At 53.2% G+C, this 15,135-nt stretch overlaps 1 protein-coding gene across 1 annotated transcript; it reads left to right on the top strand.

Moving 5' to 3' along the window:
- Nucleotides 1-2,008: 2,008 nt before the first annotated feature.
- On the top strand, nucleotides 2,009-7,111 carry SLAMF1 (signaling lymphocytic activation molecule family member 1). Its single transcript, XM_041411154.1, has 7 exons — nucleotides 2,009-2,083; nucleotides 3,335-3,655; nucleotides 4,051-4,332; nucleotides 5,501-5,614; nucleotides 6,185-6,273; nucleotides 6,827-6,973; nucleotides 7,067-7,111. Exons 1-7 carry the CDS (start codon nucleotides 2,032-2,034, stop codon nucleotides 7,109-7,111), a joined length of 1,050 nt encoding a protein of 349 aa, XP_041267088.1. The 5' UTR covers nucleotides 2,009-2,031.
- Nucleotides 7,112-15,135: the final 8,024 nt, after the last annotated feature.

The raw sequence follows: 15,135 nt of genomic DNA, 5'->3' as shown, positions 1-15,135 counted from the left end.
TTGGGATGCTCCCAGCCCCACCAACACAGCCCAAAAAAGAAGAAATATAGGGGATTTCACCTCCATAAATCCCAAAAAATTCCACTTTAAGCAAAGATTCCCAAAGATTCCTTGGAATCATCCAAGGGTCAACAGACACCTCCTTGGAAAATTCCAAATAATTCCAGCCCCATCTGAGGAGTGTCTCGGGATAATTCCTGATTCTTGGATGATGATTTTAACACCAAAGTTGATTTTTCCAGTGATTTTCCCCCCTTGGAAATCATTTTTTGGGGTCTTGATCCATTCCCATGTGGAGATTTTGAGCTTTTATTCCACTTATAAAATCCAGGATATTAAAAAAAAAAAAAAAACAAACTCTGTAAATTAATAATTAATAATTAATTAATAATAATAATAATTAATTAATCTCGGGGGAGCTTCCAGACAGAAAATTCCAGGATGAATTGATGGGGAAAAGAACAAATTTAGGATCATTATTTCCACTTAAAAGAGGTTTTTCCAGCCATTTTATGTTCCTTGTTCCCAAAAGTGCTTCCCAACAGGAGTTTTACTCTGGATGATTTCACTTCATTAATTTTTCCTGCTCGATGCCAGCCAAGCCCAGGTGGGGAAAATTACTTTTTTGGGGGGATTTTTTGGCTTTTCTGGAGCATTTCCAGGTTGAAAATTTTCCTTTTGGGACCTGGGGGTTGAACTGGTGGAGAAATCCATGGAGAAATCCAGCCTGGCCATGGGAATTCCAGGTGGGATTTGTGCCTCTAAAAACACCCCAAAAAAGACAAAATGCCCCCCAAAATCCCCCCAAACACCCCAAAACCAACGACTTTGCCACCCCAAAATCCTTCCAAGCTACCATTCCAGAAGTTTCCAGGAGGAACCACCGCTGTTTTTCCTGAATTTATTCATCCTGCGCTTCCCCATGTGTATTTTTTCTGTAAAAGCCTGATTTTTGGGAAATGATGGTTTTGGGTTTTTACCTATCAGGTGCTTTCTGAGCAAGGAAGGAGGAGCCTTACAGGATGTTCCGGGTGGGGTTTTTTGGGTGGTTTCGGGTTTTTTTGTCATTCAATAATCATTGCCCGGCAGCAAAACCTCGTGGAAAACTCTGAGCCGGTCTTCCCTGGAAAGCAGAGGGATTTGATCCAATCCCAGGATTGGATTTGGGTTAAAATCCTGGAATTTTCATCCCTGGAGGTGTCCAAGGAACAACAAGGTGGGAGTCGGTGACATCTTGGATTGTTGGATCCTGGAGCTCTTCTCCAACCTCAGGGATCCTGGAATTCCTGCTCCATCCACACCCTGAAAACTGGGAAAACCAGCAAAATTTGGAGAAAAAGGCAAAAACTCTCAGATTTCAAAGATCCTCCACCAAAACCAGTCAAGATTTTCCAGCAGCACATCCATGACTGGATTTTTCTGGCCTTTCCCATCCATTCCACCAGGAAGGACCATCTCCATCCCCAGCTGATCCCAAATCCACCCAAATCCACCCAGAACGAGGATTTGGCTTCTCCCAGGTGAGTTTTTGGTGACCTCCCGTCCTTCTCCTCCTCTCTGTGGATCCCATGGAGCTCCAAGCTGGGATCTTCCCGGGAAATTTGGGGTTTTCTCACCTTTCTGGGTGGTCCCAGCCCTGGGGGATGAAACAAATTTTGGGATGCTCCGAGGACATGCCCACGTCCCTTAGCGGGATGGCTCCGAAGCTTCCACCTCTCCAGAGCTGGAAAAATCCATGAAATTCCTTCAAAACTGGATTTTTCCTCTTTTTTCAGAGCAGTTTGAGGACCCTCAGCGGGATGAGGGAATTCTGGCAGAAAAACCAAACCCATTTTCTGCTCTTCTCCGCAGCGTTTTTGGGGCACGGAGCACAACCCTGCGCTTTGAATAATTTCCGACCGAAGGAGATAAAAGGCAAAAGTTCGACTCATTCAGCCCCCAAAAAACAGGAAATGAGAAGGCCGGGGGTGAAGATCTTCCTGTCAGCACCTGCTCTGAACCCCGGAGCCGCGGAGGCTCCGTGATCCCGGGATGGGCTCCGGGGCTTGGCTCCAGCTGCTCCTCACCCTCGGAGCTCTTTGGGGTACGTAGGGTTTCCTCCCCCAATTTCGGGGGGGTTTGGGTGGTTTTTCCTGGATTTTGGGGGTTTTTTTTGGTGGATCTGAAGGGGTTTAGGGCTTTGGGGTGGAGGTGCTCCAGGTGGGATGTGAGGAGTGTCCCTAAAACTCTCCCAGAGGGAGTAGGGGATTAAAACATGATGGAAAAAATTCAGCTGGAAAAGTGAAGGATTTGGGCGAATTTCAGCGGGGTTGTGAGAGCCCTGAGGGATTGATTCAGTGCCAGAGGGAGTTGGGATGTTCCAGAGGAAGATTCCCGGAGGATTGGCTCAGATCTCTGGGCTGGGAGATTCCCAAGGAATAAAATCATGGAATGGTTTGTGCTGGAAGGACCTTGAGGATTGTTGGCTTCAAACCCTTTGGCATGGGACAACTTCCATGAAAATGGGGCCAATCCTTGGTTTTGGGGGGGTCTGCAGAGCCAAATTCCCTCCAGGCTTCCAGCCAAAATTCCAGGTTCCACCAGTAGGAGGCCATTTCACTTTTCCGTTTTCCCTTTTTCTTCCTTTTTCTTCGTTTTCTTCCTTTGCTTTTCCCTTTCCTTCATGGGCCAAAACCCATGGAAAAAAGACTTTGGGAAAAGTGGGGGTGGCACAATGGGGACCCCTCTCTGCTTTTGGCAGCTCCAGATTTGGCTCCTCCTCCTCCTCCTCCCACAATTTTGTACAAAATCAAAATTTGTTTGCCCAGAAATGAGGGAAAATGTGAGTCGAGAAAAATCCAAATCGAGGAAATTCTGAATCATTGGCTTGGAATAAAAAACAACAAAGAGGGTTTGGGGGGAAAAATCCTCCCACGGGAACCCTGGGGTGTGGGAGATGACACCCCTCAGGTTTTTTTCCAAAAAAACCAACCTGGGACCACCTCAGCCAGAAGGAAAATGTGGGATTTGTTCCTGAGCCTGCTCCCAGGTGCCTGCAATTCCCAAAATTCTGGGATGTTTGAATTTGGGAAAGAGACTCCTTTGGATTTGGGGTTTCTCCTTTGGATCTGGGGGTTTCTGTCTTGGATTTGAGATCTCTCCTTTGGATTTGGGGTCTTCCCTTTGGATTTGGGGCCTCTCCCTTGGGCCTGGAGGTTTCTCCCATGGATTTGGGATCCTGTGGCTCACCAGGCTGGATCCAGCGCCATGCCTGACCTGATCCCTGAGGATTCCTCCAGGATTGGGATGAGGACAATCCCATGAGCTTCAACCCTTCTCCCTCCCCTCTTCCCAGGGATCGGAGCCAAGGAAACTGTGCTGGGAATTTTGGGAGAGGCGACGCTCCTGCGGATCCCCCGCGAGCTGCAGGAACGCACCGAGCAATTCGGGGAAGCCTCCTGGAAAAAAATCATAAAGGAGCCCCTGACGAAGAAATTCCTGGTGAAGATTTCCGGCAGGAATCACTCGGAGTTCCAGCCAGAGCGGATGCGCTTCCGCGAGCAGAACTTTTCCTTGGAAATCCTCAACACCAGCCGGGATGACCAGCGGCTCTACGAGTACAGCGTCAACAAGGGGTCGGAGGAGGAAGTCTGGCAGATCCAGCTGGAAGTGTTTGGTAAAAAAATCCTCTGGGAATTGCCGGGATGGTGATCCCGGCTTCTTCCTGGATGTTCCAGGCCTTTTCCTGCGTGATTCTGGCATTTTGGGAGCAGGTCTGGGAGGTGTATGGTGGTCAAGGGGGTGGGAAATGCCCACTCTGATGTCCAAAAAATCCTGGAATTTCCATTTCTCCTTTTTTCCAGAGCTGGAGGCCAATCCCAGCTTTTGCTGGAACTCCCCAGCTTTTTGTTGGATATTCTCAGCCTTTTCCTGGAATTTCCTGCTGTTTTCCTGGGTGTTTCCTGGACTTTTTTTCTGGGCGTTCTCAGCCTTTTGGGAGCAGGTCTGGGATGTGGCAGGTGGAAAACACCGGCCTCCATTCCAAATCCCGGAATTCCCGTCTCTCCCCAGAGCCGGTGGCCAACCTCAGCATCCGGATCCTCCATCGGGAATCCTCCAACGGGAGCTGCTCGCTGGCGCTGAACTGCTCCTCGGAGAGGGGGGACAATGTTTCCTACAGCTGGGACAGCCGGGACAACGGCACCGGGGGGATCTGCTCCGGGAACGGCAGCGTCCTGCGCCTCTCGTTCCCCGTGAGGAGCGCGGCCTTCGGCTGCGTCTGCACCGCCCGCAACCCGGTCAGCAGCCGCCGCGCCGCCTTCGACGCGGCCCGCTGCGGCTCCGAGCAGAGGGGTAGGTCCTGGCGTCCCGGAATCCTGGAATTCCAGAGTCACGGAATCCTGGAACCCCAGAATCCCAGAACCCTGGAACCCCAGAATCCCAGAACCCTGGAACCCCAGAATCCCGGAACCCCAGAATGCCAGAATCCCAGAATCCTGGAACCCCAGAATCCTGGAACCCCAGAATCCTGGGATCCTGGAACCCCAGAATCTGGGGATCCCAGAACCCCAGAATCTTGGAACCCCAGAACTGTGGAATCCCAGAATCCAGGGACCCTGGAACCCCAGAATCCCGGAACCACAGCACCCTGGAACCCCAGAATTCTGGAACCCCAGAATCCCAGAACCCCAGAATTCTGGAACCCCAGAATCCCAGAACCCCAGAATCCTGGAATTCCAGAACCCAGGAATCCTCGAATCCCAGAATCCTGGAATCACAGGATCCCAGAAACCCAGAATCCTGTGATCCCATAATCTCAGAACCCCCGGATCCTGGAACCCCAGAAACCTAGAACCCAGAACCCCAGAATCACAGAATTTTGGAACCCCGGAATCTCAGAATCCCAGAAGCTCAGAATCCCAGGGTTGTGGGGTGGGAAGGAAGCTCTGGAGATGCCCCCGTGCTGTCAGCACGGCGATGGGAACTTGGTGGATTTGGGCAGAAATTTGAGATATTGGTGGGGGAATTTGAGATATTTCTATGGATTAGAGATATCCCCCTTTAGACAAGAGATTTTTATGGATATTTGAGATATTTCCATGAACATTCAAGATATTTCTGTCCCTCAAGCCCCCTCAAAGCCAGCAGGGAGATTTTGGGTTTTTTTCCAACCCCACATCCAGCCCCCTGTGGGGTTTCAGCTCAAATAAGGCAAATAAAGAGAGCTCAGGGGCATTTCCTGCCTTTTGCTTCCTGTTCTGCAGCAAATCAACCCCAAATCAGGTGACAGAGGTGACAAATTCAGCCTCTGAATCCGGTGAAGAAATGACAAAATTCAGACCCAAAATTAGGTACAGTGGTGACAAAAATCCCCCCCAAACTCAGGGGACAAAGTGATGGAAATCAGCCCCAAAACCAGGGGACAGGTGACAAAAATCAGCCCCAAAATCAGGTGACAGAGGTGACAAATGGCTCTGAGTGACCCGGGGCCACCTCCCCTGTGTGTCCCCTCGTGTCCCAGGTGTCCCCAGGGTGAGGACAGAGCTCCTGGTGCCTCTGGTGGTGCTCGGTGTCATCGTCATCATCGTCGTCATCGTGGCCATTGTCACCTCCAGGGCCACCCGCTCGGCCAAACGTGAGTTTGGGGGGTCCTGGGGCGGGTGGGGGTCCCCGAGGGCTGATCCCCAAAATCCCGGAGGTTGGGAAAGGAATTCCGAGGCCAGCGGGTCCAGGCTGTGGCCGGTCCCCGCGCGGTCACCGGGGTCCTGAGGGGAGGAACCGGGATTGGGATCGCTGGGATCCTCCCCCAGCCCAGCCTGAGGGACCAGGGATGAATTCTGGGAGAGAAAATCCTGAAAGGAGAATTCCTGAGGGGGCTGGGGGGTGATCCTGGAGAAAAGGGGGAGTCTGGGATCTGCCAGGGGGGATTTGGGATCTGATCCCAGGGAATGGGGCAGGACCAGAGGGAACGGCCTCGAGCTGTGCCAGGGTGGGAAATTTGGGGAAATTCCTCCTGGAAAAGGGAAAGGGCTTGGAAGGGGCTCAGGGAGGGTTGGAGTGGCCACCCCTGGAGGTGTCTGAGGAATTCCTGGAGATTCCTCGGGGTGACCAAGAAGGGCCTGGACACCGGTTGGACTGGGAGACCTTGGAATTCTCTTCCAACCTGGCTGATCCCGGGATTGTGCGACCCCTCCCCACCCCACAGGTGACCCAGACCCCTCCCAGGTCACCCCGGACCCCTCCCAGGTCACCCCAGCCAGCGCCACCATCTACGCCCAGGTGCAGCGGGTGCAGGTGAGGGGGGGAAATGGGGAAAAACGGGGGAAAAGGGGGAAAATGGGGGAAAAGGGGATAAGGGGGGAAAAGGGGAAAATGGGGAAAAAGGGGGGAAGGGGGAAAAAGGGGGATAAGAGGGAAAAAAGGGGGAGAGTAAGTGGGGGGCAAAAGGGAAACAAAAACAGAAAAAAAAAGGGGAAAAGGGGAGGAAGAGGAGGAAGAGATAAAAAGGGCGAGAAAGGGCAGAAAGGGGATTAAGGGAGAAAAAGAGGAAAATGGGAAGAAAGGGGGGAAAGGGAAACATAGGGAAAAGGGGAGGGTGTCTTTTTTGGGGGGTCACCCATCCCTGCTGCACCACTCACCCGGAATTTGGGAATCTCGGGAACAAAGCCGGGTGACACAACTTGCCGAGCCCCCAGCGTCCCACGGCGGCTTTGGGGACAAAGTCCGGGATTCTCCCCCTTTTCCGAGCCCCGCTGGGCACAACCCCGGTGGGAAAATGTGGCGGCAGGGCCAGGGTGGCCCCGTGGGGACCCTCGGGTCGCTGCCCACCCTTTGTCCCCTCCCTCAGAAGCCCAAAGGGACCGTCCCCAGCGCCACCGCCCTGTCCTGCACCACCATCTACACCGCGGCCACCGGGCCACCCCCGGCCCCCGACGGAGCCCCCCGGTCCCCGGCCGGGTCCCCAACCCCGCGGGGACGCCCCCCGCTGTCCCAGGTAAGGGGGACTGTCCCCATCCCCCGCCCGTGGGGCACCCCCGGCCCGGCCACCTCACTGACCCCTCTGTGCCCCCATTTTTGTCCCCCCCAGGAGCCCACCACGGTTTACGCCAGCGTGACCCTTCCCGTGGCCTGAGCCTCCCCGGGATCCGCTCCCGGCTGGAATGGCCGCTGATCCCGGGGGATCCTTTGGGGATCCCTGAGCAGCCCCAGAGGAACCGGGGGGAGCTCTCGGCGTGTCCGGTGTCGGATGCTCAAACGAGGGCTGGACAGGGGCAAGGAGCCCCCATGCTGCTCCTCTGCGTCGCCTGCGTTTTATTCTTTCCTCTCACTCGAGGGAGGATGCGAGCACTGAAAGAGGCGATACCTCAGCGGGGCAGATGTTCACCTGGCTGCAGCCCCTGCCCGATGGTTTCTCCTCTCCCCTGCCCGCTGGCTGTGGGGGAATCCCAGCGGTGGCAGAATCTTGTCCGAGCCGGCCCGGCCCGGGGATGCTCCCGGGACACGGCGGACCCGGCCCAGGGATGCTCCCGGGACACGGCGGACCCGGCCCGGGGATGCTCCCGGGGCCCGGCGGACCCGACCCGGGGATGCTCCCGGGGCCCGTCGGACCCGGCCCGGGGATGCTCCCGGGGCCCGTCGGACTGACCCGGCCCGGGGCTGCTCCCGGGACCCGGCTGACCCGGCCCGGGGATGCTCCCGGGACCCGGCGGACCCGGCCCGGCCCGGGCAGGGCTCGGGGGCAGCCAGGTGTCACAAACCACAGCCATGGCCCCTCGGCAATCCCCCGTCCCTGCCCGGCACCTGGCGGTGGTGGCGCGGGTTTCATTGCGGTTTCTTGTTCGGGTGTCCCCGAAAACACTCTGCTGTGAAAACTGAAGTTTAATAAAGGACAATAGGAGACAAGGAGCATGGAGCAAAGGTCGTCACGGCACTCAGCCTAGAGCACACTGTTATCTTCGGGGACACCCCTTAAACACCTTTTCATTCCACCAGCCTGTTGCATATTCATAGACCCTTATGCATATCCATTGCTATTCCGCACGCCCCAGGAACTATTTTACGTGGCCCCTCCTTGTGTTCCCTTTGCAGAGCGTGCATTTTCCTGGCCCTGCTTTCAGTCCCTTCTTGTCCCCTCCAGTTTCTGGGCCCTCGCTGCCTTGGCACGGCGGGCGCTGATGGCTGCCAGATGTGCACAGCTGTGCTCATCCTGTGTGCAGGGGCTGCTTTCCCACCCAAGCAGGCATTTTAACACCAGCACACTTGCATCAGCTATTTCACCGTTACGTCTAAGCTTAATCAGCGACAGAAACAAAATCTACGTCTTTGCAACAAAGACACTTTAAGGTCACGCACACAGAATCCATTTCAACATTTGCAAAAAGCCAGGATTACGATATGCATCTATCGTGGAGAGAAAGCAGAAAGTTTGTAACCATAACCTACATCATATTTTTAAAAGCATGTACACAGGAGAGCTATTGATGACCTCCTGTTTCTCATCAGAAACTAGCGTAAGTTTATGGGAGGAAAAAATAGAAAAACCACCACAAATAATTCAGGTTCCATCACCTACAGTTCCTCATTTCACAGAATCACTGAGGCTGGAAAAGATCCTGACATAATCAAGTCCAACCTTTGACTAGACACCACCATGTCAACTAAGTGCCATGTCCAGTCATTTCTCAAACACCTTCAGGGATGCTGATTTCACCACCTCTCCAGGCATCTCATTTCCCCCCTGCCCCCCTTCTCCTTCCCGCCTTCCTCCCATCCCGCGGCGCTGGCGAGTGCCTCCCCTCGGCAGGGAATTCCTCTGCTCCTTCCTCTCCATCTCCCCTCTCCCCCTGGCTCCCTTCTCCCCTCTCCCCTTTCGCAGCCCCCCTCCTCCCCTCCTTCCATCCTTGGCTCAGCCTGGGGGTGGCCTCGCGCTCTTCCTTCTCCCAGGGACCCTTCCATGAGCCCCCCATGAGCCTTCAAACACCCCCAGCCCTGATGGGCTTCAGTGTCCGGGTTCTGCAACTTCATCCCACCTGGTGGCCTGAGTGATCCCTCCTTGATCCCTCCTTGATCCCACCCTGATCCCACCCTGATCCCGCCTTGGTCCCATCTTAATTTCCCCTTTTCATCCCATCTTCAGCCTCCCTTCATCCCACCCCCAGCCCATCTTCAGCCTGCCTTCCATCTCTGCATCCCACGGTTATCCCCCCTCCATCCCACCTCCATCCCTCCATCTCCCCTCCATCCCACCTCCATCCCAGCCCCATCTCATGCTCCCTCCGCTCTTTCTCTCCCCTGCCAGTGACACCACAGAGGTGATCCAGCTCCTGGGCGGGTCCGTGACCCTCCGCAGCCTCAACGCAGACAGAAACACAGATGGAAATGCCATAGTCTGGTTTTTTGGGAATGAACCCATAGTGACTGTGGAACTTAAGGATCCTTTTCAACCTGTGTTTCATAAAGAAGAATTCCAAGAACATTTTGCTGTTTCCGAGGGAGGCCGCGCGCTCAGCATCTCCCAGCTGCGGATGGAGGATGCCGGGATCTACTCTGTAAAAATCGGGGATGAAACATCCACCTTCACCCTCCAGGTGTTCGGTAGGTGCCTTTAGTGCTGTTTTGGGGGTTTTTTTACCCAAAAAGAGAGGTTTGTGACACCCCTATGCCCCCAGGGGAGCTGGCAAAGCCCACGGTGACGTGCGAGGCCCAGAACTGCTCGGACGGGAGCTGCAGCTTCTCCCTGCGCTGCTCCGCGCCCGGCGCCGGCCTCGGGAACGTCTCCTACAGCTGGAGGGCGCGGGATCGGCCACTGGCTGAGGGCCCGGTGCTGGTGGTGAATGAATCACTCTCAGATAAGCGGGAGCTGCTGACATGCAGAGTGCAGAACCCCGTCAGCAGCAATAATGTCACCGTCACCACTCCCGCGGAGCTCTGCCCAGGTGAGAGCCGGGGACAGGTGGGCAAAGGTGGGATGGGCTGGTCCCCTGAGAGCAGGAAAAGTTGGCATCTGGGGTTGGGATGAGGGGATGGGATGGGAATGTTGAGGTTGGGATGGGCTGGTCCTGCTCTCCTGAGAGCCAGGAAAAGCTGGGGTTTGGGGGTGGGATTTGTGGTAGGAATGTTGAGGTTGGGCTGGGCTGATCTCGCTCTCCGGGGTCCGGCTCTCCCTGGGATGCAGAGGGAAGCTCCAACCCCTGTCCCTGTTCTCTCCCCTCGCCAGCAAACACCACACACCCTCCCAGCCCAGGTAAGCTGCCACCCCATCCATGTCCAGCCGAGCTCCTGAGTGTCCCCAAATGTCCCCAAGTGTCCCCGAGTGCCCAGGGCAGCTTTTCCATGCCCAGCCAGGAAGGGCGATCGGGGATCCCGCGTCCAGCACCCTCCAGCTCCTCCCAAAATCCCTTTCCTGGGAATGTCCAGGCTCTTCCCAGAGGTGCCAGGGACAAGACAAGGAGTGGTGGCCCCAAACCCAACCCCGAGAAGCTCCACCTCCGTGTGAGAACCTCTTCCCATGGAGTGTGCCCCTCTGGAACCACCCCAAACCCACCTGGCCGTGTCACCGTGTCCCCTGCTCTGGTGACCCCGTCCTGGCAGCACTGGGAGATCTCCAGAGTTCCTTTCTGACCCAGTAACTGGGGAATTTGGGAATTCTGGGATTCTCATCTAACGGGACTGCCCTGACGGGTCTGTCTGGCCTCGGCTGCTGCCCGAATAGCGGCACCTGTGGTGTTTTCTCCCCAGAGTCGCTGTTCAGTGCCTGTGCCTGCAGCTGAGCACGTGGGGACGAGCCCGGGCGTGCCCCGAGCTCCAGAGCTTGCAGCTGGAGCTTTCTTTGAGGGTTCACTCCTCAGGCCCTCCTGAGCTGGAGGAACCTTTAAGGCGAGGTGAAGAGAGGAGCGGGTCCCGATGGAGAGTTTTTAATCCAGAGTTTTTATTTGGTGGCACGGCCTCTGAATCTTGCAACAACTCCAATGACCTCTCCAACAGAATTCTCCAACAGAACCCCGACCTCGTGGTCTGCTTGCCCTTTAACCTGGGCAGGGGGCAGGGGAGGGGACCCAGGGAGCACCAACCAGGTACAGGGGGAGGGGGTCTCAGGTGAGGGGGACACCTGGGTGGGCCAATGGCCCCCCAGGGGGTGGAGAGCACCCTTTGAACCTGCCAATCACTTGATGCCCTCTGGAATTTCTGGTTTGATAGACAGTGCCCAGCAGGGGTCAAGGGTGGGGAAAGGAAGGGCGATTGACACCCGACCTGGGGAAGGAAATTTTAGGGAGAAGCCAAGGGAACTGAGGCAAGCCACGACATCACACCGCAGCACTCGTCCTTGTCCAGTGCCGCCTCTGCCCCGGCTTGGAGTGAGATCTCCTGGAATGAGGGATCAGGGTGGGATTTGAGGCCAAATTCCCTCTGCCCCAACGCCAGGAAGAGCCAGGTTTATTTTGGGATGCTGCCTCTGGATCTTCTTTCTTTTCCAGGTACCCAATCCAACAGCTGGATCAAGACCAGCATCATAGCTGGGAGTGTTGTGTTGCTTCTTTTGGTTGTATTGTTGTGCTTCATGTGGTACTGTAAATCCAAAATTGAGCATGGAAAACCATCCCTGGAACCCTGGAGAGAGCCGGGCCGTGCCACCAGGACTGTCCCAATGCCCCGAGTGAGCAGCCACACGGGCCACAACAAGCACCAGGAGCGGCCTCGTGGCCAGCACTGGAGCTGGCCCCAAAATCCGCGTGGCAGGGGCAGCGCCGCGCAGCCGCCGCTATCGGCGTGGCCTGCCGCGGGCTTTGCTTACCCGCTTTTTAGGCAGGCGTGCTGCAGACAGAACGGCAAAAACAGCAACAGGAGGTTGGTTTTTTTTTCTTTTTAGCAGTGCTCTGCATGAAGAAAAGGAGCAGGGACAGTGCTGGCAGCCAGCACGACTCACACGGTGCTGCTGGGGACCGCCTGATCGACAGAGAGAAGCAGGCCGAGGAATCTGATGGAGAGCCTGGAGGAGATCAACCCTTTGGTGCTGTACAACTGTACAAAAGCTCTTTCTGTTGCTAAAGCTTGAGAACAAACAAACCTACAAACGCTAATTCTCTCCCAAATCAGGAAAAGGAAAGGGTGAAAACACGTAAAGAAAGCAACATGGACAGTGAGGTCAGTAAGGAAAAATTCTTGTTGGGAGGGGATTGCGGAGATGCCTTAGTCTTGGGCTGAAATTATTTTGTAAGGCTATGGTGAAGATATATTTGATATATCAGACTTTGTTTTTTCCCTGTAATTCATGGGAGGATGTAGCATTCTAACCACAGCCGTGAGCAGAAGCATCAGTGTTGAAATAAGCAGATAGCTGTGATCCAACGAGAAGTTTGAACAGAGAAAGATGATAATGGTGAAAAACCTTGCCCTCCGTTCCCAGAGATGGATTAAAAGAACTTCTGTTTTTATGCTAGAATAGCTCATCCCTAAAAATAACACCCCAGTAAGCTGACATGGCCCGTGAACGCAGCCGAGGGAAGGCTGCGGAAGATGGGAGGCACTCCACGATTGCAGATTTCCAGGCAGCCACGAGAAAACTGTTCCTTGTTGTGGCAGCTTTAGTTTAAAACTGGACAGAAACACCAATTTTGTGTAGCGGTTTTGGTTCGCTAATTGGAGATTTCTGGGTTAATGCACTGAAATTAGTGTTGGCCAATCACCAACGCGCTGCCGTCGCGGCAGGGCAAACCCCATCGTGGGAATGATGTGCACTGACTCCCTGATTTCAGGAGGCTGAATTAAATACTTTATTAAGCTACACTGTATTACTAATGCTATACACTACAAAAACCTGTGACCCTCACCAGTCACAACCTAGCTTTGACTTAATTGGTCAATCAGCCCAAACGATCGTCACCACAGTCCAATTAACAAATATCAGTAAAAAATCTCCGTAACATACTCCACATGTGCCAAACAACAGGAGCAGCAAGTAGAGATAAGAATTGTTTTCTCTCCCTGAGCTTTCTCACTCCTTTCCTCAGGAAAAATCCTGGGAGAGAGAATTTTGTCTCTCTCTGTTCAGAGAATGTGAATACCACATACTGGAATGGAATTATCCTTTTCTTGTTTTGAGATACGATTAGGGAATGGCAAAGCAGTCTCAAAACTTGAAAACACTATTAAGAAAAATTAATTATTAAGTATTAAGAAATTATTTATTTATTATTTATCCTATTATTTTTTAAATATTTATTCCTATTTATATATAGTTATTATATTTATTTAACAGCAACTAAAATGAAGGACTACTAAGAATTAAAAGAAAACCTTCAGAAAATTCCTCTTTCCCCTACAGCTTTTCTTTACCTACTGACAATACAAAGTGACAAAACCTAAAATTTCAGTCAGTTTACTACCTCTAGAACAGTCTTTCTTCCTTTCACTTTGAGAGAGAAGTCCGTCTTGTTAAAGTTATGGGGACTTCTCCACAAGAAAACAGTTCATTCGTGGCTCCCTCCACAAATAGCCACCCAAGGAAATCTGCAATCATTAAGTTCCTCCCATTTTCCACAAGCTTTTTTTCCCCGAGCTGTCCGTTTGTGGGGTACTGTCTGAAAGATGAGCTGTTCAAGAGCAAAGCTTCTCTTTATCTTAGGATTTCAGCCTAAAATTAAAGGCATCTCCTCACCCTTCCCATCTGGGTCTCAACTTCCTCTTCACTGCCCTCGGTGTGTTCATGTTGCTCCCCCACATGCCAGTGTCTGGTCCTTCTTCCCTCGCTAGAGGGAGGATGGAAGCACTGAGCGACTTCATATCTCCGTGGTGTGGTCGGGCTTAGCAGCTGGTCTAGAGGCCAAACAACGGAGTTAGCCGAAGAACAAATTGATAAAATAGCACTTTAGCCACAGCAAGGAAGAAGGGAAGGATGTTAGCATGGAAACCAATAGCATAGACACATAAGGAATAATTGCAGGGAGAGGAGACGTGTTACTCAGCAGCATTAGGGGCCTTAAAAATCCGTAAACACTTGCCGTTTCAGTACCTGACATTAATTCTTTTGTACCATTAAAACGCAATAAGCTATTTCTTTCTGAACGTGAAGAACTGTTTTGATGTAGCTAAAGACTTTTCAGAGGTGTAAAACTGCAGAAGAATTTGTACTAATAAAGGAGGTACTGTTACTGTCTTTGCACAAGTGTGTGTGTGTGTGTTGTGTGTCCAGGCCGGAACGCGGCAGCAGCGCGCAAAGCGGGGCTGGTGGCTTTCTCCTCTCCTTGCCCGCTGCTTACGGATAAACCCAACGGTGGCAGAACCTTGGATGAGCCGGCCCAGCCTGGGGCTGCTCCTGGAGCCTGGCAGATCCCAGCTTGCCCTGGGCTGGCGGCAGGCCAGGGCTTAGTAGCAGCCAGATGTCAGAAACTGTAACCGCGGCCGGCCCCGCCGCAGCTCCGCGGGCTGCCCTCCCCAGCCTGCGAGATGGAGGGGCGCTGGTGGCGCCCCATGGCGTGGCCTGTTGCCTCTTTGCCAACCAAAAAAAGAGAGATTTCGCGTGATTTTTTTGGTTTTTACATGGGTGTCCCCAGAGGCGTGTCAGCTTTGTCTTTGCATCCCTTCTGTGAGTGCCTCCCGTGCAAAACCGCCACATTTGTGGAGAAGTCTCCATGGCATGGCAAGAGAGACTCCTCCATGCAAGAGAGCTGAGGAAAGGCTTTTTTGAGTTGGTAAACTGACTGAAAGTCCCAGGTTTTGTCTCTTTACATTGTCAGTGGGAAAGAAAAGAGTGTGGGAGGGGGGATAAGCATTACAAAGTTTCATTCTGATTTTTTTAATTTTTTTTTTAATTTTTTAACTCAGTGAATGAAGCTTTTTTACACCCTTTAAAGTTTGGAGCCTGTTTTGCCCTGATCCATATCTCACAGCAGGAAATGAGCAAACAGCACCAGCGAGGGCTGGGGTTTGGCCAGCACTAAACCCACCCCACAATGGGTGCATTGGCCGGAAACTCAGACTGGTGAACTCAGACCTCTTCACTGAATTGGTGTTTCTGCCTGTGGATTTGGGCAGAAATTTGAGATATTGGTGGGGGAATTTGAGATATTTCTATGGATTAGAGATATCCCCCTTTAGACAAGAATTTTTTATGGATATTTGAGATATTTCCATGAACATTCAAGATATTTCTGTCCCTCA

This window comes from Onychostruthus taczanowskii, unplaced genomic scaffold, assembly GCF_017590055.1.
Source record: "Onychostruthus taczanowskii isolate IOZ18803 unplaced genomic scaffold, ASM1759005v1 scaffold346, whole genome shotgun sequence".
Classification (NCBI taxonomy): Eukaryota; Metazoa; Chordata; class Aves; order Passeriformes; family Passeridae; genus Onychostruthus; species Onychostruthus taczanowskii.
This window is presented reverse-complemented; position numbering and strand designations above follow the sequence as displayed.